The 20,882-nt window shown below is 36.0% G+C and overlaps 1 protein-coding gene across 1 annotated transcript; it reads right to left on the bottom strand.

Moving 5' to 3' along the window:
* Positions 1–215: 215 nt before the first annotated feature.
* On the bottom strand, positions 216–20,798 carry EXO1 (exonuclease 1). Its single transcript, XM_085575410.1, has 13 exons — positions 20,458–20,798; positions 18,019–18,138; positions 17,011–17,134; positions 16,109–16,246; positions 15,678–15,890; positions 14,157–14,344; positions 13,223–13,319; positions 12,421–12,637; positions 11,370–11,622; positions 9,340–9,805; positions 8,726–8,827; positions 5,338–5,531; positions 216–3,502 (listed from the first exon to the last, which is right to left on the bottom strand). Exons 1-13 carry the CDS (start codon positions 20,616–20,618, stop codon positions 3,361–3,363), a joined length of 2,415 nt encoding a protein of 804 aa, XP_085431536.1. The 5' UTR covers positions 20,619–20,798; the 3' UTR covers positions 216–3,360.
* Positions 20,799–20,882: the final 84 nt, after the last annotated feature.

Raw genomic sequence — 20,882 nt, forward strand, 5'->3', positions numbered from 1 at the left:
ATGTTCTTGCATGCCTGAAGATATTAAATCTTGTGAAATCAAAGTGGGCAAAATCCACATTAACATTAAAAAAAAAAAAAGACAGTCTCTTGATCTTTACTGTCAGACAGAAAATTTTCCAACAGATATCACTTCAGGATTCTGGCACTGGCAAAATGTGCATGCCAGACACAGGAAACCAATAAAATCAAGACAAACCACAGAAACTTCCAAAATGGTATCATTTTTATAGTTTAATGAGAAGATGGATGTTCTTACTGTGACTGACCTCCAGGAAGCAGACTTTTAAGCCAATACAAATATTAGCTTATTTAAGCCTCTGAACATACATATCATATTAGACACAGGACAATCCAGCTTAGTTTTGATCAGATTTTAGACCATTAACTGAATTCTACTTTGCTTAGCAATTTACCTTATTAAAAAAAAAAAAAAACAAACAAAAATCCCCTAACAAAGACCCCCAAAAATGTGCAATGTTTTCTTGCATTTAGCAACCATAATCTTAGAAGTCAGTGTTCTCTATATTTAAACTAAAAATTATTTATAAATCTGTACTAATGTTTAGTTCTACCTAAAACTTTTTAAAAATGTTCACTGTAATTCAGGTGAACCTTGAAAGTCATTGTGTTTGCTAATGAAAATGGTTTTAATACACTAAAGTTAGCATTAGCTAATTTAAAATCTTCATTGGAGAAAAAATGGTGAGGTGAAATATCTAAAATTGTATTTAGTTTAACAGAATTAGCTGTTAAAAAAGGATGCTAACAGCTGCTAATTGACCTCAAACATCCTTATTCACATGGATTCATAAAAATAACTCTATTGATTTGTATGAGAAAGAATAAAACTATTTAAGCAGAAATACTCAGTTGAATTTGAACAAGTTACCTATAGTTTCAAAACCATGACTGGATTTGGATGATCATGCTCTCACATTAATTCTCTGTGATTTATAGGTCATATGAGAATTCTGATGAAAGAATGGCCAGCCAGCACTTTCAAAAGTGAAACTTGATTAGATCACCATTAGTAAATTTAGTTTTTCTGGGCCAGATTTACCCTTTTAATATAGTATAGCAATGCCATCAATTTTGTAAGAATAGTCTGAAGTCCTGCTGATAAAATTAGAAATATTAGTTTTAGATATTAAAAAAGGTACATTTAGTATTTTATGAGATTATAAAGCAAGCAACACAGTTATGCCCCTCTTTGTCATTTGCTTTCAATTCCTTCTACTCACTTCTTGTTTTCCAACTACCCAAATCTTAAATTGCCTGCGCTTTTTTAAAATCACCAAACTCTTCTTGTTTTTTTTTTTTTTTTTTTCATTGTGTTATATTTTATCCTCCCCAGGCCATCATAACCTGTAATAATTTCTCCTATTCTGATACTTAATTTTTACTATTCCTACCCTATTAAACTCAGGAATAAAGTCTTGCACCAATTCACTTGCATTTATGTTATTGTACCTTTCACAGAGTAAACACCAACACAATAACTCCACATTAGAAGTATAAACCTTAAATGCTGTTGTATGCTTACACATATTATATATTTACATCCAATGTAACAGATGCCTGTATTCCTGGAAAGAATCCTCTGTAATGTGAAGTCAGTACACCCAAGACCTCCAAATACAAATCAGGAACTATACAGAAGTATTTTTAAGAAATCTGCTTTAAGAACATACAATGTAGCTGTCACAAAAGATAATCCCTTTAAAATCACCTGTCCTTGCTAGCACAAAAACAAGTAGTCTGTCTTTTATGATGATCCACTAAAGCAGGAACAGGTGGCCCTTTGATTGAAGGGGCAGGAAAAAGGCAAGGATGCACTGTATAAAAAACCTTGCAACTCCCACAACCAATAAATAAGAAATGGATGAAAATAGACTTTTTCTGTTTTCCCTTCAAAGACTCATTCTGTCATTTTTATTATATTTGTAGGAACACATAAAAAATTCATCCTAGGTAACAGTTCTATGAGTAGAAATACAAACATTTATCCTTGGCCTAGATTTGTAACATCATACCTGGCAGTTATCACTGAAGATCAACATTAAAATACTGCTTTTCTGTGTTAGAAATTTTCTAGTGGTGCACATATGAGAGAAAGCCTGTCCTAGAGCATCATTGCCTCAATTCCTTGTTCTCCATATTTTCAACACAAATATAGAAATAGGAGGGCTGATCCCACAAATTTGGGGATCAAATTTTTCTTTTAAGCAGCTTCTTTGTAATTTAATTTAGCTGCTCACTTCAGTTTCATAGATGGAAATTCTCTTAGGGAAAAAAAGTACATTGCAACCTTAAAACCTCTGCTTCTCATAGGTAATTTCGAACTTGAAACTCCTGCAAAAAGCTCAAAGGCTGAGGGAGAGCATTAATCTCAGGAATGGAAAATATATATTTCACAGGTTAAGATATCTTTTTGAACCTTCATCTGCTGCAGAAATACTATCCATTCCTAAAAACAGGAAAGTTGCAAACATACCTTTACAATGACTCAAATCCTGATTTGCAAGGTAGAAATCTGAAATTCCATCATACTATTTCATGGTAATTGAGTCAAAGACAGCAATGGCTCTAGTCTCCTGCATTCTATTCCTTTGAATACTGAAGCTTGGCCTGTTGTGATGACAATGTTATTTTGTAACCCTGCCTCTGAGGACCAGCATTTTGGGTGTCTGCTGTTGAAGAATATAAACGTGAAATAGAGATGTTAAACAGAAGAATACATTATATTTTTTTGGATTGCATTCTATTAATGTGAGAATTTGGGGACCAGATATTTGTGATATTTCTTTCTGCAGACACCCAGTTATTCCTACCACCAACACAACTGAACAAAACAGAAAAAGTGTCAAGAGAGCAAATCTTACCTCATAGTGAAAAGACATAGATATCAGACTGCTGGAAGTATACTGCAGACTGTTACGCACACTTAACAGCAGTTTTAAACCTGTATTGAAGCCAAATTATCCTCAAGAGTAAAAAAGAAAGAGGCAAAAAACATTAATTATTACAAATTACAACACAAGCTTGCTCTGCTGCTCTTGCAGGAACTTGAATTGTATGTGAGACCTACATAAAATGCCCAGGGACAACTAAAAAGTGTTTGGAGAAAAATTTAGCATGGGGACTTCATATAAGAGAACAGAGGAATCTGAATTATTTTATTCTAGTCAGTACAGAACTGTACCTTTGAATTCACGCTTTTATAAAAAGAGATGATAAATCACTAGTCAGACTAAAGTATGTTGCTGGTTTTCAAAGTATCTTTTATATATTGATGAAATATCCAAAGGGTAAATTTTGACAATGATTAAAAACCATCCCATTATGAACAGCATGCAGTTCACTGGAATATAGCTCTCTGAACATGACTACGTTCCAGATGATTAAAGATTTCCTCTTCTGTTTCTGGAGTGAGTTGTATATTGTCTTTGATTGGAGACAAAGGATCTGACTTTCTACAAGAAGGAAGTTTTTCATACTCTCTGCACAAAAAAACCAAAGACAAAACAAAACCAAAGGATGTTATGATATTTTGTGTTTCTGACCACAGGCCTGTAAGAATATACAGGTTAAAACAAAGAAAGACCCCTCACCTAACTACCCACTCCACCTAGGAAAAAGTAAAAAATAAAAATTTATGATGCGAAGTTTTAATTTCAGTACAACTGAACAACTTCACTGAAAGTGACAGAATGATGGCTGTTAGCTTTATTTATGAAAGACTATATGTACCCCATCCTACTTTGGGTTATACATGCCTTCTTAACATTTAAGTCTTCTGAATAAATGTAGTTTTATACATAGGAGCACTTCATTGCTCCTGTGAGCCTTGACATTGAGGCAGAACTGGTGAGTGTCCCACATAATGTATTTGCCATAAGATGACATAATTGTTAAAACATAAGGCTAGAAACATCTTAAAATCTGAAAAAAAAAAAAAGAGCTAAGCAAGTTCTAGCTGTAAAAAACCCAATTTGTGAAATGTGTTGAGGAAAAAAAATCCCCTAAAAGCTAATACACTATTGCTTACATAGAAGTAATAGAAAAATATATATTCCCAGTATAAACACCCAGAGGTTACAAACCAACCAAAACTGGATGGATAAGATGTGCATGGTGGAAGCCAAGTGTTGCAACCATCAGCAGAGAGTGCCACCTAAGCTCACACTGTTCTATCTGCCTGTATTCTGATAAATCCAAATTTATGATTTTTCTCCCTGTGAGCAACCCTGACCAAATAGAGGTCAAGCAATAAATACAGAAGACTTTCACTTTGTTCTTGAAACTGTCAGTCATTCTCACACCGCATAAGATAGATAATAAGTAAGGTTTCTAAAAATGTAAATACCCTAAATAATATTTTTTAAACAGAACACAGTTCTATGTTTATAATGGCCTACCCTAAGTCCCAAACTTACTAAAATACATTCATCTGAATTAACATATGCTCACCAATATGAATCAACATTTACTACTCAGTGCAAAGAATACTTTTGTCTTACTCACATTTGGTTTCAAGTTAGTGAAAATAATTTTATTTAAGTAAGACCTATTTATTCAAAGTTGAAGTTGCTACTTAAAGCTGGGAAAACTTTGCCACCAGGAGTTTTTATCTGAGCCCATGGAGATAGTGTTAGAATAACTACACTTCAGATTTTGTTGTACCTTTTAGAAATAATAGTTGCCCTTCAAATTCAAACCTTGAAGCTATTTGCATAAACTTCAAGTTAGACAAGTCATCGCCACAAGGAAAAGCAACAGCATTTTATAGTGTACAAGAATGTCTCTTGTAACCAGAAACTCCAGCTAACAGAAATATTCCATCAGTTCACTGTCATCTTGAAAGGAGAATATTTCTGCCAATCAGCCATCTCCAAATGTGAGTGACATAGAGTTAAATAGAAGTAGTCTTGTATGCAATTAAATCTAGCAACTTTAATGCAGCTTTTGCATTTAGGACAAGAAATGATTGTTTGTGTTTGATGGCAAACAATGGCAATGATTTTCATATCAATTATGGTAACTAAATGTAATTGTCAAACTAAATGTAATTATCAATAAAATTCAGTAAGTGAATTTTAGCTAAGAGTTTTTCCTGGTTAAATGAAAAAACTAATTATAAAAATATATTTACCAAAAACCATGCTTCATGTTTACATCAAGCATAGGAAGTTATAAATTGTATGTAGAAAATATCTAATTTTGCGCTGTTATCCTTATGGAATTGTATGGAGAACATGTGTAGAGTCTGCTTTGAAAATTGTTTCTTTGGGAAAAAAGTAGGCAGCGTACTAAGTAAAGAGTTAAAGCAACTCACCTTTTAAATTGGAAGCTTTTCCAGAGTTCCCCAATAGTGGATTGTAGCCCCAGCTTATTTTCAGTATCACAGTCCTTTTTCTTCTGCACAGGTGACATTTTCCTGCTTAGTCCACTTACTTTAGCTGGTATCAATGGCTTGAGCTTTGTTGCCATATGTGACCTTATATTACTGGATTTACGTAATCCAGGAACCTATAGGATTTTAATATTGCACACATGGTTAAAATGACAACCTGCAAGCAACAGGTACCATGCTGCAAAGCTTATAATCAAAAAAAATAGTGGTTTACATTGTATTGAGATAATGAAATTGAAAATGCCACAACAAAGTATATTTAGATAGTCTATAAGCCAAAATTGGCATCTCAAACGCAAGATATACCGCAGCTGTAAAAACTGGCAAACCTGCTTCCATAAGTCTTCATATTAATGTTGTAAATACTAATTTCTTTTGAATTCAGCTTTTAAAACCTACTGAATAGTTACTTTTTCATCTGTTTGAAAACTATTTGTTGTGCTTTCATGTAATGCCATCCTTTAGAATTTTAAGAGCAGTGGCTCTCTGGTATCAGTCCCTGTGAGTTTCACTCGGATTTCACAAAGATGGAGCCACAAGCAAGAGCGCAGGTAACAGTACAATGATCCCAAGGATCCTTAGAACTCTAGATGGACCTTCTTATCCAATTTCTATACCAGGAGCTCAGAAAAGTTGTGCTTGGCCAGAATCTGTCTTAAATGCAATCAGATTTAAATTGGAACATCTCAGCAGTCTTTTCTTCAAAGAGAATTCATAGCTTAGTTATTTCTGAAACATCATGGCATTTTGCCATCCCCCCACCACACACATTTATTATATATTTTTTTTGCACCTCAAATACAGTGCTCAGTTTTGGTCCCCATCTACAAGATATTGAGGCACTGGAATGAGTCCAAAGACAGGCAATAGAGCTGGTGAAAGGTCTGGAGCATAAGTCTGATGATGGGCAGATGAGGGAGATGGGAGTGTTTAGCCTGGAGAAAAAGAGGCTCAGGGGCAACCTCATCACTCTCTACAACTGCCTGAAGCGAAGGTGTAGCCAGGTGGGGATTGGCCTCTTCTTCCAGGCAACTACTAATAGGACATGAGGAAACGGCCTCAGGTTGCACCAGGGGAGGTTTTGATTGGATATTAAGAAAAATTTCTTCCTGCAAAGGGTTGTAAAGCATTGGAACAGGCTGCCCAGAGAAGTGGCAGAATCACAATTCTTGGAAGCGTTCAAAAATTGTGTGGATATGGCATACATATCCAGGATACAGTTCAGGATACAGTTCAATGGTGAACATGGTAGTGCTGGGTTGACAGATAGACCTGACTGCAAAGGTCTTTTCCAACCTTAATGATTCTATGATTCTGTTATTGAAATTGCACTGTTTCTACCTAAATATATTAAGCAGATCTTGGTATTCCAAGGAAGGAAAAAGGTGTTTAGAATGTTGTAAGCTAAAACTTGTGACAAGAATACTAGGAAGAATAAAATAAAATCTTAAAACTGCCTGCTTTATAGTATTTTGCTTTTTATCTAATCCCCTTAGTCTTTTTGCAGCATGTGAAGGCACCTAAATCCTATGTATCCATGTAGTACTGAATTATGTCTGAGTTTGAACTCAATTTAGCTAACCCAAAAGTAGGCAAACCTACATGGTGAACACCTGCTAAGAAATTTCAGAAAAGAGCATTCTGCTCTGGCATATTATCTGTATTACAATCTTGGCTGAGCTCACAGCAATTGTGAAAAATAATTAGGAGTAAATACCACAGCTGAAGTATCACAGAAAAAAACTTGAGGTCTTAGGAAGTTCTGTATCACATAGGCATATTTTAGTAAAAATCTTCTACTAATTTTGATATTAGAATTTAATAGATAGTACTTCATATTTTGGAACCACTATAAGAGCTGACAAACTTTTCAGATTGCCACTCCCAGTTATTAAATTTCTCTAAGCAAATCTACATAGCCAGTACTGAGCTTACCAAAATCAGAATATGTTACGCATTATGTGATTAACTGCTTCTTCCCTAAATCTGGAACTCACTTTCCCCTTTGGTATCTTCTGCTGTGTTTAACACCAGCAAACACATCCCTTGTTTTACAGTTGCAGAATCCTAATAAATATCTTAACAAGATTTTAATAAGTTCTGAAAGAAAACTGAGCCACAAGTGGTGCTCCTTATCTCTACTTTGCCTCTTCCATGGTCTTACTGATGCAACAACTCCCAGGAGTCCCAAGAGTCTGGATGGGCCCAAGTTACAATATCACTGACCTTTTCATTGTTGTCAGGTTTCTTTTCGGCCAAGCCAGTTTTCTGATGTAATTCTTTATAATTATTATTCCCAGCACATAACAGAAGAGAGAATTCATGGCCATGGAAATAAGTGGTGGAAATCCTCCTAACAGCCACTTGCTTTAAACTAACTCTATTGTCCTCACAAGATTTTTCAGCAGTATTTGTTTCATGAAGGGCTCCAAGCATGCTAAAATTTTGTTTTTATGCGATGCTTATATTACATCAGTAGTACCTTAATGTGATCCCTCAATATTTAATATATTCATTCTCCCAATACACCTTCTAAGGTGAGCAAAATAATATAAGACATATTAAACACCATCTTAAAACCAAAGTAATAAGAATTCAGAATGCCAGGACGATTTCCTTGCTCAGTCTTGTTGAGAAAAAGCAGGAAAAATGTTCATGTTCCAAAATATAAATGTAACTTGCTTCTTAAAAAATAAGTTCCTAACAATAACCACAAGATGTCACTATTTTACAAAACACACAATATTATTGTCTGGCAGCAAGAAGCTTGTGATTTTTAGTCTGTCTACATGAAAACTTACTAAGGGGCATACATAGAAAACATCTGCCTCTTATATCTTTTGGCGAAAACTAATGACAACACCTAAGGGAGTCAGAGCTGTTAAAGTCTTAGAAGTTAACAACTAGATAAATACATTAAGCTCTTAGACATGTTCCAAAGAAAAGGAACATAAGTTTATTCTTTTACATACAAGCAAACACAGAGAAGTCAAGTTAGAGCTGTATTTTGTGACCGTATCTGGACTGTGAACATTACTGCAATTTATATCATAAAACCTGAAATGGATTTTCTTGCCTTACCTTGGCTTACTTTACACTGAAGTGTTTAACATCCCCAAACATGCTGCAACAATTTTATCAATTATAGGTGGTTATATTTCACCCCAGCTCCAGGGTAGATGAACAAGAATAAAGCTTTGTCTTGTCAACATTTGCATTGCTTATGTCTTTCATTACAAGTTCTAAAATGAACTAGTAGGAACGGATTCTCAGAGTTTAGTAAAGCTCATAAAATTAAAATAATTCTTACCTTGGTCTTTATGATTGTGGTTTTTTTGTTAGTTTGAACAGCAGAAAATAGCAGAGACAGAGAGCATTGATCATCATTCAGTTTTGAACTAGAATCAGATTCCTTCAAGAGAAAATTGAATTGTCCGGTTTTAAAACAGGTTGTCTTTTTGTAAACACAAGATGTTTTCATAGCTACATGTATATACTTTAAGTTACAATGTTTTCAGCAGCTCTAAGAACTCATACAAAAACCTGTCTTTTAGCAAGCAACACTACAAAGGCATGCATATGCTTCTGAGAGCACTTGAGGGACTAAAAGCAGAGAACAAAAGGTTGCCTACCAGGTGCATTTATGAGGCACTGCAGCAATAGCAGTGCCTAAGCAAAGCATAGATAAGACAAACTAAAACCAGAGAACAGATCTGATTTAAGTTAGTATGTCAATCTATTCTGTACAATTATGTTAAGCATTGACAAGAAAATGATCATCCTGTGATTCTATTTAGAGATAAGTTTTGTTAGCACAAGGTACATCAGCTGTAGGGCACCATTCTGAAAAGGAGACTTAACTGAACAATTTCTTTTATAATTTAATGTGAAAACAAATGCTGAAACAATGTCTTATTTTTTTACCTTTGGACCTAAGCTGTTGCTGGATACTTGCAGGATTTCTGAAGACTCCAAACTGCATTCTGATGGCTCACAAGACCCATGAGACTGTGATGACTGTTCCAGTTCTATTAAGGGGGAGGACTCTTCCTCTGATTCATCACACACTGCCACATTAATCTGATCTTCCTGGGATAGAATGCAGTTGTTTCTCTGTTGGTGAAACTGCTGTGAAAATACAGTTTGAGATGGACCAAGATTTCCCAAGTTACTTTTGAGGCCGCTAAAGCACTGGGAAGAACTTTTCTGCATTTTTCCAGGAGGGGTAAAGACAGTCTGTGGTGATTTTTCAGTTTCTGAAAACCTAGAAACATCTTCAGCTACATGTTTTATTTCCTGTATCTGGCAATCCTGCTCAGCATCCTGAGTTAGGGCACCACCTTCCTTCTTTGCTCTACTGTCAAACATAACTGCATCATTGCAGAAAAACCTAAAAAAGGAAAAAAAAAAGTGAAAGCAAGGGGGAAGAAAGTTATGGATGATGACATACTAATTTGCATCATTGTCTTTATCCATCAGTTTTATTTTCAAGGTATACTTGCAGACAAATTATTTTGGCAAAAGGAAAAGTCCCACAGGGAGACATTTAGTGGAAAAAATAAGCAGAAAAATGCCATTTTTACAGATGCTTTCTTTGGCTGAAATACTAAGAAGGTTCTTCACCTGAATGAGAAACATCTAGAAATTCTACAACATTTAAGAATATATTAACTATGATAAAACTAGTAGTGAAATACTTCAGCACTACTTACCAAGGAAAATAAAACCTTACTACTTTTTTTCTATGCTATAGTAGCGGTTCCTGAGAATACTGAGCACAGATTTAGGGAAAAGCCTATCATCAGTGACAACTCTTAATATTTCATGCAATAAAAAAACTTTCCAAAACTTTCAGCTCAGAAAGGTGTGCTTTAAAACTAAGGTATTAAGATTGCTCTGCAAAATTGCACTGCTCAAAAATATTCATATTATTTAAGATAAAAATTACACAATAATAGATTAAAAAAAAGAGAGAAATCAAGTAATTGTGGCCAAATGGGACTAAATGAAAAAAAAACCCCTAAGAAAGTCCCTGTTCTCAAAGTGCTGCTGCAGAGATCAGTAGTGTCAGCTGAATGGGATGGGATAAGAATAGGTATTTGTCATAGAGGATGACCAGGTTTATCTTTACTGAAATAAACAAAAAGCCCCATCAACTTAAGTCCATGTATTCATTAACTGCTTGCATATTTGCCGCAAAGTAGCTACCCTTGTTTTTTTGAGATATGTCATATGTCCTTTACCTGGAAAAAAACCCCAGCCAATTCCTAATTAATTTTGATACCCGGAGATACTGAATACTTTCTTGAGAGCCACTAAATTGATCAGAGGTGGAGCACCTCTCCTACAAAGCAAAACTGAGAAAGTTAGCACTGTTCAGCCTAGAGAAGAAAAGGCTCCAGGGAGACCTTAGAGCACCTTGCAGTATCTACAGGGGACCCTAAAGGAGAGCTGGAGAGGGACTTTTCACAAGGGTATGTAGTGACAGGACAAGTTGAAGGAGACTGAAATTAGATACTGGGACAAAATTCTTCACCTTGTGGTGAATGGGAGTGCGGCGGTGCACTGGAACAGGTTGCCCAGAGAAGCTGCAGATACCCCATCCCTGGAAGTGATCAAGATTAGGTTGGATGGATCTCTGAGCAGCCTGGTCTAGAAAAAGGTGTCTTGACAATGTCAGGGGGGTTGGAATGAGATGATTTTAAGGTCCGCTCTGAACCAAACCATTCTATGAATAGTATCAGTCTTCACTTCAGCAGTAAAAAAAGGAATATTATCTGTCTCCCAAAAGATAGCATGCCTAGCACAAAGGATCCACCACCTCAGCTGAGGTGCAATACAGTTTTATAAAAAGTTTGAGGTAGCGTTTTTCCTATTTTCATTATTCAGGCTATTTTAGCAACCAGGACAGCAAATAGTGTTTTGTTGCTCATAAAAACATGTGACAAACATACCTGCTTCTTGTTCCTGGAACAATTACAGCATCCTTCTCTTTGTTTTTCCTTTGTAAAAAGGAAGCAAATTTATTTCTAATTCTGGGTAGGGAGTTAGAGCTTTCTTGAGAGATGGAAATTCCTGGAGAATCAAGGTCTTGTATTGCTGACACACTCTTTTGTGCTTGACCATCATTATTCTCCTTCTTGATTTTTTTTGATTTTGAAAATGAATATTGCTTCAACAGATCTCCATCTGAGAGTTCTTCTGAATCTAGAGACAATTTAAGCATCACTGTAAATGCACATTCTACAATAAGCAGTTATGAGTTAGCTAAACATTACATTTTTACTGTCACAGGCTTAAACATATTAGTAGGATCTGGTAAGAAAATAGAGTTTAGACGTCTTTAATGCCACTGTTTTCTAGCATAGCCTTAAACATACCCTTAAAAATAATTTGGTGAAAAGGTAGATGGAGTGAAGGTAGAACAACTACAATGAAACTACATTTGGTTTAGAGGCAGGTTGCTGAACTACCTAGAGACTTTGATAAGCAAGGGAGTAGGAAGATACCTGGAGAACCAAAGGAAAAAAAGAAAGCTCCAACAGTATAATCAGAAAGCAAAGGAAGCAGTGGAAAACACTTAACATAAAGCACAATAGGAACAAAAAGTGCCTCTTCTATTACAAGCCCACAGTTTATCCGAGCACATATAACTCAGGTGGCATAGAAGACAAGATAACACAGATGCACTAGAGAAATGAAAAATTTGGCATAAAGAGCACCTATACAGGGGATTAGATGCAACACAGTCTGAGTACAGAAAACATTCTTTATGTTTTCAGACTGGCCTAATATCAGTGCTAGGAAAAACAGGGTAGTTTAACTTCTTCACAAGGCATTTTAAGATAGAAATTAAAACCAAAACTACATCAAAATACAGCTTGTATTAAACATAACCTGAAATTATAGCAAACCAAAGCCTCATACCATAAAGTACAAGATAAAATCCTTTCTTTTCCCACAACCTTCTACTGTTGTTCATATACTTATTTAATATAAACATACCACTCCTTGGCCTTTTTGAGAAGAGCTCTTTGCCTGCAAGCTTTAGTCCTTTAACACTAATTATTTTCTCCATGCCTTTGGTTAATGGTTTCTCTGGGAAATGCACTTTAGGAGGAGCAGGATCTTCAGTGAGGCCAAACTTGTATTCTCTGCTCCAAATGCTGTTGACATGATTATCACGTCGGTCATTCCAGCCACAACTTCTCTGCTGCACAGACTACAGAAAACCAAGTTAAAAACCAAGACACAGGTTTATAATCTTGCCTTCTAGATATGATTTCCTGACTTAGAACACAAAGAAGGAAATATTGACATTTGTACATCTAGTGACATAGTCTACAAAAAACATTTTTTGTTCCTACAATTTTCATGCTTTTCATACTTTTTGTTGTGCTCCCATGATGTCTTCATTTCAATACGGCACTAGTGACTAACTGCTCATCTCAGAGCAAATTTAAAGTTTCAAATTTATTTCTGCTCAGGAAACAATTTTGGATTATTCTTGGAAGAAATCCAAAACTCTAAGAATTTTCTCTTTAAGTCAGTTACTTCTGTAAAAATATTTAAGGACCTAGCAAATACGTTTGAAAGTAAAACAGATATTTAAGTCAAATGCCATGAAAAATAAAACTTTACCTTTTAAAAAAAAAGAGAATTATGTGTATAGGAGCACACAGTTTCTGTAATATCAGAATAGCTTTCACTGACAACTCATTTGTGGATAACACTCAACCACATTTCCCCATTAACATTCAGACCCACATCAAGTTCTTAATGTCTAACTTCATAATAAAGATGTTACCTGTGCCATGTCAGGGTTATAGCTATCAATTTGTTCCATTGTATTGATATCAATATTGCCAACAGCAATTTGAAAAGCAGTATCATCACCAACATGTCTGTTTCCATCATAGTAAAGGAAAATATATGAATATTACATTATGTTTCAACAACTGTACCATGAAAGTTAGAACAGCCACTATCCCATTTTTCCACTAAAAGGCATGGCTAGAATATTAACCCAAAGGACCAATACTACTACTCCTGGCTCAGTCTGATGTAACAGCAATTGTAATAGATCTGCAGTCTTTGGCATATCATGCAAGTCAATATTAAATTCTTCAATTATCAGCAGGAGAGGCAGCAGCTTCCTCCTTCCTAATTTCTGCAAGTGCCAGAGATCAGATGGTTTGATCATACAAAGCTAGTAACTACTTTAACAGTCCCCTCTCTTCCTTCATTTTCCTAATCTTACATGTTGAAATTTACACTGCACAGATGTTGCAAAATGCTACCTTTTCTATAGGAAGAGGGATCAGGTAAAATAGGAAATACTAAGATTAGAGACTGAGTTGAGTACAAACTGCAAGAATTAAACTGGAAGAGATTATAGCATACAACACAGGCAGAAATTCAAGACTGCCATAAAGCAGTCAGTTTATATTTAAACTGTAATTGACAATTTTTTTTTCTAACAAGAAGAGCCAGATAAATAACTTCTGCCTGTATCAATAATAGGTCATTTGGTTACCCCCTGCACTTAAAAAAATATATTAAAATCAGAGCAAAAGAGAAAAGAAGGAAACCCCCACAAAAGTTTAAGATGGCAGAAAAGCCAGACTTTAGTCAAAGCAGGGAAAAAAAATCTAAGTATACCACAGATGCAATGAAAGTTGCAAGATACCACATCAGCTCACCCTTATTTCCCCATTCTGCTGTTTCAACACAAAGGATACCGTCCTGCATAAGTCAGTGTTTCTGGATCAATATCATCTCCATATGCATTCAGAGGAACTAACTTTCTGTTGACAGGATCAAAAACTAACTGATACAGAAATGTATTATTAGCTCGTGTAAAACCCTGTATGTATTCTTCTGGTACTGTTATATTCATCTTCAAGTACTGCCCCATTTTCTTAATAACCTGTCAAAAAAAGAAATTACTCAACTGTTTAATTTTAACATGTTATGTGAAAGGTTAAGTATGTGTCAAATATTAATTCTCTTTGCTTGTAATTAAATGTAGAATGAGTGTCCTACTGCAACAAGCAGATTCAACTTAAACAGGGGAAGGAAAGAAAATAGAACCCCGTGCATTCTTTTCCCACTCAAATTGTCTACAATTATAAAAATAACACAATTCAATTTTTGTATCGCCTTCAATACAAACATCAGTACAAAATTAGAGATCAGAAAAACATATAATCTCCTTAAGGTGTATTTATTTAAACTAATGCACATCAAATTTTTATCAGGATGTATAAGCAATATGTGGGTGTTCTTATAATGGAAAAAAAATTGCAAAACCAACCAGAATAAGCCCTGGAATTTTTCTCAGACATACATCAAAGCAAATAATGATTTGCGTGGGAAAAGTTCAAAGTTCCTCTTTTACTTCCTCAAAAGCCAAACCAGTTGCTCTGATGTCTGCTCTGTATGATACAAAACACTTTAAATTTAAAAATCATGGTTCTTTTTCTGTGAGAGAAAAAGATAAATACACTAAAACACACAAGGAATTTAAGAAATAAGATAACACACTAAGTTAAGTAAACTGCATATTAAAAGGCTTTTTTGGACTAGATTTACCTGCCTCCAGGACAGCGCCATGAGGTATTCTTATTAGCTCTTAACCTCTCTACTCCCTTCTTACCCATACAGAAGAAGTTATTCCAATCCTCTTAATCTCTGTATTTCCTAGTATGAGATTTGCTTTAATTTTATACATTGGACAAGAAAAAAAAAAAAACACCCTATATGAATTTGTTTTGCATCATATCACACTTTTCTTCCATACTGTTTTTAATATAGAAATGTCCATATCTATGGATGCGTGTAATGAAATAGGATTCCAAATCTCTGTGCCTCCCTCACAGAGATAAACCTGTACTTATGCAGAAGTTACAGTTCATTGAACAGTTCTAATAACTAATCTACAGAAGCAGAAGAAATCAGTAATGGGGGGGGGGGGGGGTGGAAATCAAAGTCTTAACAAAAGTTTCCCTTCAAACAGAATATACCCTTGAAGGATTAAAACAATTCTTTACCTACGTTTACCGTGGTATATTTTTTATAAATATATATCAGCTTCAGCACTTAAGTTTAGGCCAGTATCTTTAAGAACAGGTAAAAATACTGTTTAGTATTCTCCTCAAAATGGAGGAAGACAAAGCTTCATATTTTCAATTCAGTGCTAAATTTTGTATATACTATTATAAGCTGCCAAAAAACAAAACACAAAGCAAAACTGAGTTTACCTTTATAATATCTGGATTGTTGGCTAATTTTAGTAACTTGCATGCTTTAGCTAACCCAATTCCATGAATTGAAGGGAGGTAGTCACAACCAGAAAGAATACACATGTAGCGGAATTTCTCTTCTGTAAATACATTTCCAAGCTGCTTGCAGTTTCCTAGTCGAGTTTGATCTATCTCTAGTCCATTTCCAAACTTGTCAATTTTCAGAAACACCTGAAAGTTAAGAGGAAGTGAAAACAATAATTTTTACCCATATAAGGTGTTTCATTGCACTTGGTGGAAACAAGACAAGGCAAAGTGCTATTCCTATCTCTTGTTTCCCACATTTGGTGTAGAAGAATTAATCCATACACCAAACATATTTGGCAACTTCAAACTCTGCTTTTCTGACACCAGCAAGAGGTAAAGGTTATTAGTATTTTCTTCCATACCTTTTTACATCCAAAAGCTAAAAGATCAGAGTCTTCCGTAATTATAGCTTGAACCATGCCAGTCTTATTAAGATAAGCCAGCTGAGCATCAGCTTCATAAGGAGCAACAATACAATCAACTCCCTGGGCTCGTGCAGCCTGTACATAAAAAATCAGCACACAAGTACTTTGCATTAATTTTCAGTAATTACCTTAAGAGACCTGAAAGCATAAAAAACCTCTACATTAAAAAGCCAAAACCATGACCTTTTAACCACAGATCCATCCTTCCCTCAGTAAGAGTCCAATATTTCATAGTCAGAAACTCCACTTTAAAGCAGCTTAGATCTATATACACTGGTTTACAAAAACAACCTTTCCTGTAACACTCTCCTATAACATCTGACCACAGATGACAATGTTGAACTCATGCAAGTTATATTCTGGACAAAAGAGAACAGTACTAGAACAAACTTAATACTTTTTGATAAAGACCCTATGACTGCATTTAAATTATAGCAAAAAGTTACTAGAACAATTTTTAATCAGCCAATTTTTTTTTCTGTAGTCTATGCTCAGAAACTAGAAAACAGAAAAATATTATTAAAAAACCCTTAATTTTTTTTGTGCTGCAAAAGTAAAACAGATGTTATCAAATTCAGTTCATAGAGGTGGGAAGAGATGCCTTTTGTTTGACACATCATTATTATTTATACAAATAGGCATAATAAACTTTAAGCTTGTTAATTGTGTTTAACACAATCCAATAACATGCACAAAAATTAGAGACTAAGCAAGTGGGAATACTTTCCTTTTCTATATAGAAGAGGCAGTGATGTAGCCACAAAAATGCAGAGTAGGATATGCTACCTATTGCAGAGATTTTTTTAAAACTGGCATTATCAATAATGTTGACAACTTACTTTAATAACTTCATGAGCCATAGCATGGGTAATATTTACACTTCGCCCAAAACATTCCCTAGCCTCTGACAGTCTCCCTTCCTGCAGCAATTGCTTCCCCTTCAGAAGACTGGCTTGACGCCTCCTAAAAGAAAGACAAAAATATCCACCAATCTCAGATTATTTTTCACTTAAAGAACAAACAGCAGAAGGGAATAAGAGAGACAGGTAAGAAAGGGGGGAAATCGTAACACCTCCCAAATCTGGGCTACTGCATAATTTTTAAAAACAAAATAATTACTAGGTCACTGCATTGACAAAGACAACAAGATTTGAATGCTGAAATTGATAATATTTTTTCAGAAAACAGTGACAAATAGGAACTGAAATTAGCAGTGTAAAAGAAGAAATGCATGCACTCAGCTTGCAGTAAAATAGATTTAATGGGAGTTGGGAGTATCTGACACTAGACAGTTATTGATTCAGAGGACAGAAAACCTAATTTACCTAATTTCATAAATCGGAAATTGTTCACTTCACGCTGAAGAAAGCATGTGTCTCATGAGACTTCATAAATAACAACCACTACTGAAAAATTCTCATAACTTCAGTGAAACGTCCCATTTATAGGGACCTGAATCCAAATTTGAAACAACATTATCTTGTTAGTTGTAGAGAAAGATGAGGAAAGGGGTACTATTTTAAAATAAAATTATGGTGGAAAAAATATTTTTGTCCAGAGATCACAAGTGTGGGTAAACTAAAAGCTTTTAATACATAACAGGAACTACTGCTCAAAGGCTTACTTCCTTCCTTTATAAAATAGCTTTCATTTATGAAGTGCATTTCTATATTTGGAATAAAACCTCTAGGAAGTTTGTATGATTTTAGATGCAAATTAAAAAATATCACACTACATTGCAGCAGAGTTTACCAGAATTTACTTCCTAGCTGAAGTTGGAGGGTTTTTGATTTTTACTGTAGTAATAAAACTGCTTTGCTTGCAAATCAGTACACTTCAGTACTTACTCTCGTCGTGCCTTTTCCACTTCCTTCTTAGATGGTAGGGTACATCCATCAAACACCAAAATTGGTTTAATTCCAAATGAGAGGAGCATATGAACAAATTTCATACAGAAACCTACATAACTGTATCAACAACAACAAAAGTAAGAAAAGTGAGATAAACTTTATTGCTAATCACAAGTCTATTACACATTTTCCAGATGCAGGACAGGAGAACTGTCAATTTAGGACTAACTAGTGTTCAAAAATCATAACAGGCTGAACATTCTCCCAGTATCACAAAAAACAAAGAACATTTGAATGCAGTTTGGTTGATTTTTTTTGACCAAGAGAAACAATCCACCTCCCAGTTCAGAACTGGGCTGACTGCTCCTCTCTCCCAGACAAAATGAAATAAGAATTAAAGTATAATTCAGCTGATTTTGCTGCATTAGGATTCAATACTGACAAAAACTTAACCAGTTAAAACACGGATTGTCTTTTTACTTTCAGCAACTCAATTCCGAATGGCCAGGGAAACAGGAAACAGACAAGCACAGTACATGACCTTCCCCCAGAAAGGCAGACTAAAACCACTTTTGTCGAGTTGGAAGTGATGGGGTTATTTAGTCTCTCCTGGCAGAACTATACACTCTTCTCTCCAGATAATGGATATATCCTATGGACAAGACATGCAAACATATCTTCCCATACTATAAATACAGGCACAGCGCTGGAAATATTCCAAAAGACAGCGAAGTTCCCCTTCTGTACAAACTGTGAAGATGGTATATGGCTCAGGAGGCAACCATCCACTGCCTTCAAACCCATTCCTTGAAAAAATATTTGTTGGGCATTCCAGATATTAGTTATTCCCTCAAACCTCTCATCTTCTTACCTGTTATTCCTACATATGTGTACGAGATCGTTTTATCAGCAGCACAGAATTAAAATCTAACAACTGTTGTAAATACTAAGCAAGCATATTGCAGCGATGCTCAAAGAAAAAAGACAATTTAATTTTAAAGACACTGTTTAAAACAGCAAAAGCAACCTCATTAACAGAAGAAGGGAGGAGAAGGAGAGTGGGATTTAGAAGCATTTAGAATGCAAGGATAGAAGCACTGAAGAAACTAGATTTAGAGCTACAGAAAAATAACAGATTTTTGAAAGACAGGAGCACATAGCACTGTCACTATATAATACCTCCATCCAGATGAATTTTAAACTATGAAAGGTCTCTACACTATAGTTAAGGTGCCAGTCTAGGGCCATGTGTGCATGGAAACAAGATTTGCCCATAAAGTACTCATTTATTCAAATTCAACCATTCCAAAGTTTCCTATGACTTTATTTCTCCTGACAGTCAATCTTTTCCTCAGGTGAATTGTATCCTATTCTCAGGAAACTCCACTACCTTCAAGGCAGGACTGGACTGAAACTACACAGTTCTTAACATAAGCAGCAGTAAATATCTGAATCCATTTGCAAAGCATCAACTCTCTCTTGCCTCCAATCAAACATTTGATGGATCCAAGGGTCCCTGGATGGTGCCAAGCAATAGGACAGGAGGCAGCAGGCAGAAACCAAACCACGGGAATTCCACTAGAAGATAAGTAGAACTTCCTTGCTGGGCAAGTAACCAAGCACTGAAACAGGTTGGCCAGAGAGGTTTTTGAACCTCTTCCTTCTCTGGACATATTGAAAAGCCATCTGGACACAACCCCAAGTGACGTTCTCTAAGGGAGCCTGTATGAGATGACATGCAGTGGCCCCTTCCAACCTTACCTATATCCAATCTAAAACAAGAGTTCAAGCCATATTGCCAGAGAAGGGCAAGAAGTGCAAAGCTGGTCTAAGGTGTGGAGTTGAATCTGAAGTATGACCACAATTTTTGTTCATTTCCTTCCCCAGAACTGTAACTGTGTAAATGTTTTTTAAAAGCTACTTTAACTAAAAATGTAGTATGTTCAGCAAAAAATCTTACACATTATTCAGAGCACAACACATCTCTCAAAATTCCTTGGCATCATTACAACCTTTGTCACAGAAGTATTTACAAAGTCTCTTTGCATGCAAAAAAGGTATCTGAAAACAACATTAAATTTGAAATTAAAGAATTGCATGTACAGAATTTCACCAGAGAAATCAGATTATAGTTGAGAGTGAAACATGCTAGGACAAAAAAACCTAACTGATACAGCCTTGAGTATTCTAACAAAAAAAAATATTTGAGAACTTTTTCCCCCAATATATTCTTAAATACTTTTTTTTTTTTATTTTGTACAGCTGAACGCTGTCTATTTATCGCCAAAAATTTCAATTTCAAAAGACTTCAACTCAGAATTCATAATCAATAGTAAGAAACGTAACTAATGTAACTTAGTTTTTAGTTCAAGAAACACCAAGCTGACAAAACTTCAGTTTTAAAAGGGCTGAGAGCTAAGCGTAAGAAAGACTTACAAATCCGTGGGCTCTCCCCGGGCCAGCTTCTCAGCACAAGCATAGGCGCCTTTGTGCAGCCAGCAGTAGGTGTCCACAGCCACCGTCATTCCTTGGTATTTCTTCACGTGGGAAGGCTCGGCAGCCTCCTTGATGAACTGCAGCAGGCCCTGGATGCCCATGATGCCGCGGAGCGGGGAAGCAGACAGGGAGAGAGCGCAGAGCCGAGCGCGGCGTGCCCTCGACCCTCGCTCGCCGGGGCGCTCACCGCCGCGGCCGCGAGGAGCTCCCGCGGCTGCCCCGCCGCATCCCGGCCCGGGGCCGCCTCCCCACGCGGCGGGGGCGGCTGTACCCGCGGCGGGCCGGCTGTACGCGCGGCGGGGGCGGCTGTACGCGCGGCGGGCCGGCTGTACCCGCGGCGGGGGCGGCTGTACGCGCGGCGGGCC

The sequence above is a fragment of the Lonchura striata genome, chromosome 3, assembly GCF_050655825.1.
Source record: "Lonchura striata isolate lonStrDom1 chromosome 3, ASM5065582v1, whole genome shotgun sequence".
Classification (NCBI taxonomy): domain Eukaryota; kingdom Metazoa; phylum Chordata; class Aves; order Passeriformes; family Estrildidae; genus Lonchura; species Lonchura striata.

Coding starts and splice junctions, on each gene's coding strand:
- EXO1 (XM_085575410.1), bottom strand. CDS start 20,618: ATGGGCATCCAGGGCCTGCTGCAGTTCATCAAGGAGGCTGCCGAGCCT. Junction 18,139..20,457: donor CGGGGAGAGCCCACGGATTT/GTAAGTCTTTCT, acceptor TTGTTGATACAG/TTATGTAGGTTTCTGTATGA. Junction 15,891..16,108: donor TAGCTTTTGGATGTAAAAAG/GTATGGAAGAAA, acceptor CTTAACTTTCAG/GTGTTTCTGAAAATTGACAA.